Source organism: Alosa pseudoharengus, unplaced genomic scaffold, assembly GCF_046254945.1.
Source record: "Alosa pseudoharengus isolate Yale_2024_CS ecotype anadromous, Long Island Sound unplaced genomic scaffold, YU_APseudo_1.1 YU_APseudo_1.1_scf_22, whole genome shotgun sequence".
NCBI classification, from domain to species: domain Eukaryota; kingdom Metazoa; phylum Chordata; class Actinopteri; order Clupeiformes; family Clupeidae; genus Alosa; species Alosa pseudoharengus.
In genome coordinates this window covers 21347460-21354610 of record NW_027468680.1, presented here as the reverse complement: position 1 = coordinate 21354610, position 7151 = coordinate 21347460, and the positions used below count along the sequence as shown (strand labels likewise).

General features: G+C 41.6%; 1 protein-coding gene across 1 annotated transcript; it reads right to left on the bottom strand.

Moving 5' to 3' along the window:
* Positions 1–229: 229 nt before the first annotated feature.
* tmx4 (thioredoxin-related transmembrane protein 4) lies at positions 230–6954 on the bottom strand. Its single transcript, XM_076299321.1, has 8 exons — positions 6763–6954; positions 6201–6316; positions 4861–4906; positions 4407–4535; positions 3479–3524; positions 2984–3085; positions 2357–2429; positions 230–2184 (listed from the first exon to the last, which is right to left on the bottom strand). Exons 1-8 carry the CDS (start codon positions 6936–6938, stop codon positions 1964–1966), a joined length of 909 nt encoding a protein of 302 aa, XP_076155436.1. The 5' UTR covers positions 6939–6954; the 3' UTR covers positions 230–1963.
* Between the last annotated feature and the right edge of the window lie 197 nt (positions 6955–7151).

Here is a 7151-nt window from a genome sequence, read left to right as displayed (position 1 = left end):
GTGGATGTTGCCAAATAGCAAAGGCTGATACGTTGGCAACCAAAGCATAGGTTGTAGGCCAACAGAAATACTTCTGTAAGATGTTTCTTTTACTTTATGCAAAGGCCTTAACCAACTGCAGAAAGTCTGTTCCTTAGTAAAGTACAAGGAAAGCTGAACGTTTACTTTTTGGTTTAAGCCCTGCTGGTTGTTCGTGAAAAAAATAAAAAAAATGAAGACCCATTTAAGGTGACTTTCAGGCGTCTTTCATTCACATCTCTTAACATTTACAATATACTACTTACACATATTGATGTCAGAAATCAGAATTTTCAATTTTCATTTACAAACCAGGTAATAACAGCGTAACATAACATACAAAGTAAAATAATTGGATTGTTTTAGAAAAGTCAAAGCAGTTTTTTTTTTATCTGAAACCTAAACTTCAAAAGACACACAGTTTACACACTTTACACAAAGACAAATATTTCAGTCTGGAAATAGAGCAGTTACAAAATCAACAATGGCACAATCAGACTTCTTGATGAAAAACAAGTCGGTAGATTACTCTAGTAAAACATTTATCATAACAGAACTTAAAAAGAGCAATGATGGGTCTGATGTTTAGCTTTGCTTTTCGAATATACTGTATAGGCTGTATGTATTTTTGGCCCCATAAAAGTGTCTGCAGGCAAATAGTCTAAGAAGCAAACAGGTAAGCTCCCGAAAACTGGGATTGGAGTTGATGTGTTCATTGGACTAATATTATTTGCAGTCGGCAGAATAAATTCAAATGAAATATTGTTTTCCAACAATTAGGTAATTACTTCATACAAAATTGACAACTTTGTAAACACTGCATATTCTCACACCTGTGTTCAATAAAATGTATTATTTTCAACAGTCTATTTGCCTTATAAAACAGAAAGTTCAAAAATTACATCAAAATGTTCATACATCACAAAAAGCACCCAAATCTTCAAATCTAAGAATGTGCATATAATCTTAATCATTAAAATCATATATATAAATAAAACTATTGGTAATTTCAATGGCGTCTTTCAGGGAAAAAAGTCCATTTCCATTGCCTGATATCTACTTATTTAACTGTTTCAAGGCAGTGAACACGTAGCAAGGACACACTTGTAATCCTTGCATGTAAGAGCATGTTTTAGGCTCATTTTCTCTAAAAAACAGAACCATCCATGCCTTCGGGCACTGTGTGTGCACTGTGCACTAATCGTGACTGCATACTTGTCGACTGCAAACATGTCGACTTACAGAAGTGGAGCTGTTCAGGCTCACGTAAGTCCTGTAAAATGCTCCCCAACCATCCCTTAAGTGATCATTAAAAACATACCAGAGTCGGACCCCCACTCTCCTGAGAGTAAAACCAAAAATAACATACATCCAGATCAAATAAAACATCATGGCTTACTGAAACTGCTAGACCAGAGCTATGATTGTCTTCAGGAGGGACTGCTATAAATCACCTGTGCATATCTATTTATTGTTTTCTCAAAGTCATCGGACATCAATAAACTATTTGCTGCGTCAGTATTGAACACTTTGTGTGTTTCCTTCCAAATCCTTCTGGTTTAGATATGACATTTTTTTAACAGATGGTGAACATGGTTATATGGTGGTGAATTGGAGTTATTTGGATGTAGTTTTTTTTTAATCTTTGTTGTTATACTGCATATCATTGTTTTGGCATGTGACGGAAAATAATAGAAACTCTTTTAACACATTCAAAACACTCCAAGAGGCCTGTCAGAAAAGATTTGGCATCGACCTCCAGGGAGAGGACTACACTGCTCTGTTCATGCAAAAAGCCCACCTGGAAGAACATGGTGCGTATGTAGGTAATGACCTCACGTGGCTGGTGTGGAATGGAGGCTGGACGTTTTAAAAATAGGAAACACTGTGGGTCGGATATAAAAAGAAGGTGAGCAGAGTGTGGTTCAGGGTGCGCTGGTGGGCGTTAGGTGCCCTCTGGGGAGTTCTGGGACTCTTTGGGCTTTCTCTTCCTCAGGTCTGTGGGGGCGTCGCTGTGTGGGGAGGTTGCTGCGGCGATGTCTGCCATTTCTGCGACAGGGGTGGCGTCGTCCTCGGTGGAGTCCTCGCCAGAGACATGCTCGTTGTCGGCATCCCACGCTCTCCTCTCCTCCATCTCTTCTTCAGAGCCTTCATCCCTCAATCCAGCTGTCAGTCAAACAACGGGAGAGTAGGCGGAGGGCAAAGAATAGCAGGAAAAGTTCAGCTATTGTACAGAGCAGTAGTTTCAATTGTACTTTCACCATAATGGCTCTTCAGAGGATGACAGATCTTGAGGATTTATAAAACATGCTCTTGATTCTTTATTGCTCGGGATTACCTTTTGTGCCAGACTTCAGCTCATATTGCTTTGGTCTGGATGGCCAAAAGAAGTCTGCGATCAAAACCAGCATCTACAACAACATAGAGAAAAAATGTCTCAGCACTGCACAGAAACTGTAATTTTCCAGAACAAATGGGTTGAGAAAAGAAAACCACCCCCATCTCCGTCAACACTAGAACACCCTGCAGATTTACATCATCCCATGTTGTATAATATAGAATTGTATAATACAGCGGAACAGGAAGGTGCCTTTTACACATGCTAAGCCTCTCTATGTCTTGACTATAAATGTCCATCTGCAAAAAGAGGAGTATGTGATTAAAATAAGAATAAAATGCAGATTTAAACTGTCTTCTTTCAGAGAAAATGGTGCCTGTGTGTGTGTGTGTGTGTGTGTGTGTGTGTGTGTGTATGTGTGTGTGTGTGTATGTATGTGTAGGGATTTACGGAGTGAGTACACCTGTTCTTTCTCCCTACGTCAAACTGCTTTTGTCAAGGATCCTTTGAGATTTTCTTCAAAATTGGGTTCCTGTGATGACAAACTGAATCCTCCGGCGGCTCCCATTCCCCCAGCTGAGAACTGGACGCCTCTGAATGCGCCACAAGAAATGCTATTACACTCACCAGGCCCAGAAGCAGCCCAGTGAACAAGGTTACAAGTGCAAATATGATGTAGGAACCCCACACAGGAATGCCAAGGCTATCAGTCAGGTAGTTGTGAATTTGCTGAGGAGAATACAAAATAGACAGTCAGTGGCATGGACTGAGTCCATCACCCAAGGACAGATAGATGAAATGAAATAAACACTTCATGATGTAAAGGGCTTTAAGTACAGGGCATCTGCAGTATGAGTGGGGGGGCTCCGGGTGAATATACACTAACACTGCACTTTGAGCTGGCTAAACTGTAATGGAGACCATATGTTATGTAATGGGACGGTAAAGGTATGTAAAATGAACGGAATGTCAAACAAATGACTCATAAGTAAGTAAGTTAGTAAGCAAGTCTTTGATTTACATAGCTCATTTTCTATGCACAGAGTGCAATCCAAAGTGCTTCAAGTGTGGAGGAATTCTATTCAGGTTGAAGAGATGACATCTCAGAATGCTGGAACTCACCCTGATCCAGACGGAGAGGCGGAAGAGAGCTGCCATGCCAGACATACTGTGGAGGACAACACAACGGATGGTCAGGGAGATGACCCAGATCTACATTTACATTTGGTCATTTAGTTGACGCTTTTATCCAAAGCGACTTACAAAAAGAGAGAAAAAAGAAAGAAAAAAATCAAGGTGCAGTGCGATAAGGACATGTTAATGCATCAATAAGTAATACTTGGTAGAATCAAGTGACAGTTTAGGAGGGGGGTTGTCTTGTCAAATGATAATGCTAGATTCAGCAAGTCCAGTTGTTGGTAGTGCTTGGAGAGAGGGTATTTTTTTGAAGAGGGATGCCCCTGCTCTGGTAGGAGCTGGTAGCGTGTTCCACCAAGAGGGAACAACAGAAGAGAAAAGTTTGGTCCTGTGAGCGTGGTCTGAGAGAACATACTCACAGGACTACAGTCTTAAAGAATATCAATGCTTTCAGGAGCTATCACTATCTCTAAGATAGAGAATGCTATCAGTATACCAGAATATCAACACTTTCAGGAGCTTTAGTTAAATGTTGACTAATAAAATGAATAACAGTAGAGCACCCTATGTAGAGGGTGCTTGAGTGAGGAGATGATTACGGAATAAGCTAACTGCAGAGGGCACTCCATTGTTTCAGCATCATGTGGCTCTCATCTTCCAATTAGACTGCCAAGTGCTGAAAATGTATCAGAGAGGTCTTCCTTCCTTCTCAACTTCAAACTCACAGCAACCTACTTGGACTGTTTTGCCATCTAGGTCTGATATAATACCTTCATGTAAAACATTACACTTTAAAAAGATGCCAATGTTTCAGTCCTGGATTCTATGGATTAATGTCAGCGGTCCTAAATCACACTCTAGGAGAGTATACACAGCACGAAGATGAGTTTGAAAAGAGTTGAGGTAGCTTTACAGGAAAGAGGATGGTGATTTCCATCCTGGCAAGGGCTCCACTGCCTCCCACTTCTTCTGAGAGATATACGCTTGGAAGTCCTCAACCGACCGGGAGGACATATACCTCCGGAAGTTTCCGTCTTTAGCACTGCAGCGTGAACAAGGAGACAAATTACGCATTACTACATTATCTCATTATTCTATTGCAGAGATGACTCTCATCACGCTCTCTCACACACACACACACACACACACACACACACACACACACACACACACACACAATGTGATGTGCAATTGGCCATAACCCACTTCACCAAGAGAATATTGTGAAAGTCAGTTACACAGAAGACAGTTACACTGTGTGTGTGTGTGTGTGTGTGTGTGTGTGTGTGTGTGTGTGTGTGTGTGTGTGTGTGTGTGTGTAGAGTGACCTGGCTGATAAGGAGCACATTAATTATCTGAGGACTTACTGGAATATAGTTGGCAGTGTTGTCACAAGGAACCGCCCACTCAGACCTGGCAGCAGACAGTAAAAAAAAAAGAGAGAGAGAGAGAGAGAGAGATGGAAAAGTAAGAAAAGAAAAAAAAAAACTCTGAACACCCAGCGGTGTGATCCGTAGAGCATGGCAGCAAGCGCTGGCCATGCTCATCGAGCTTTTAAAGGCGTGGGTGTAGCTGGCTAGCGGCGATGCTAAAGTGTCTTGGAGAGGGGGCTGGGGACACCGCTGGAGTGGGGGTGGGTGCAGTACTCAGCGAAGCGGCGCACAGCACCTCTCAGTCTACACCGGCTCCGAGCAGCGCAGAGGAGAGACCCTGTTCAAGCACCGCTGCAGGTGGAAAGGGGGACTATTTGTGGAAGCACGGCAGAGACGTGGTGAAATTTCACCTTGTCCTGCTTAACGTCGCTCAATTTTTCATGGGCTACTCACTGCTGTGGAAAGGTTGCCGGTGGGGGTTTCAGTCCTTGCAAATGTTTTTGAATGCTATCCCTAAAATCATTGCAACTCAAATGACAAAAATGGTACAGGTTCCATAGTGCACTAGGCAACATGGGAAAGGATACATGCAAAAACAACAATTATTTTGGTAATAGTGTGAAATAAATCATTTACCTGGAATGTGAGCTATTTTTAATTGTTTTCTGTAATTCAATTCTTGATTTATTTGTTTCAGATTAACCATATTAACTGTGTTGCACAGTAAAATGCTGTAGAATTGGTTTTGAAGTAGCACAAACTATGTGCCCGAGGCATCACATTCCCTACAGAAAGCACGGAGTAGGGATTCTTGTCATTATCCTTGCTTGACATACAATGAATTTGGTTAAAGAACTGACTTACGTATCAAGTGATGAAAGAAAGGTCAGCTCTACCTCTAATGAACACTTTCTGGTTTATCTACAAAATGTTACATTTTTTGCAACTAGCTCCATATTTGCAGACTACATAAACTGGGCAGCCATCTCCACTCCCACTGCCTGTAATACTTGGCCAAAGACATGACAGGGCTGGACAATGGGCAACAAGTAGGCTAAACAATTTCAACCCATTTAAAAATTGTGGTTAAACATAACATTTTCACTAACTACTGCTTACATGTTTGTACTCCCATACACACAGAACTGACGAATGTAACGGTGAAACATGATTGATGTAGCTCCTAGATTACTGTTTCAGTTCTGCATGGCGGATTAGTGTCTGGCCTAGGGTACTGTGGAAACATTACCCGGCATCATTCCAAATTAGAAGCATATACAGACAGACGGTGAATAGTGATAAGGCAGTGGTGGGAAAATTATAACGAAGCTTACCTGGCTGTCGTGTTACGTCCACCTTCCCAACAGAGATATCCAGGGCCTCGCTATGTTTTGAAAACCCATCCCAGTCATTTTGAAGATGCTGACAAGCTGGACACCATGGGGCATAGCTGAAGAGAGAAGGAAAAGCATGGGGATAGTTTAGACACGTCACGTCAGCAGAAAACCGATTGAGATCATCGGGGCCAGATGTTAGTGACAGATGTTGGCATTATTGTGAGACTGATCGTCAATGTTGCTTTGCATAAAAGAGTAGGCCTACACGTGCAATCACATTAGTCCACGAATAATACCCAACACTAAAAATGCTTGGCTAAACGAAAGGCATCAGTTAGTTTAACTAGTAAGGGTAGGCTACAATGTTTCCATTAATGTTACAGTAGTTCACTAGCATTTCCAACATTTCCGGGTTTGCACAGACGCGCGGTTAATTTCGATATGGCGCATAACATTATTACATGCGTATTGGTGTATTTTACCCAATAGCTTTTGTGTGCATTTAAAATAATTACTGCCAAACCAGCTATTTCATATCAGTGAAACTGTCTCTACTCACAATTTCAACATCCACTCTCCTTCTAAAATGACAGTCCAGTTTGCGTCTGCGACGGTCAACACGCTATTTTCTGACGAGGCGATTGGTGAAATTATCAGTAAGGCAAATAACAACTGATAAATCATCAGTATGCTTCTATCATATTTCAACTTCCAACAGCGTTTGTATCCCGCCATATTGCTAATGCACACGGAGGCCAACAACCAGGAAATGATATTGGCCTCTTTTTTAAGGTGGACCGAGACATTTCTGGAGTCCTCCAACCCAGCTGAATGATGGCGCGCCACTGCAGCAAACGCTTATTCAGTAGCCTAGTCTATTCAAAGAGAAAAAAAATGAGCCATGCTGTCTGTTGTTTTTACTCTCTTGTCATGGATCTCTTGTGTAAC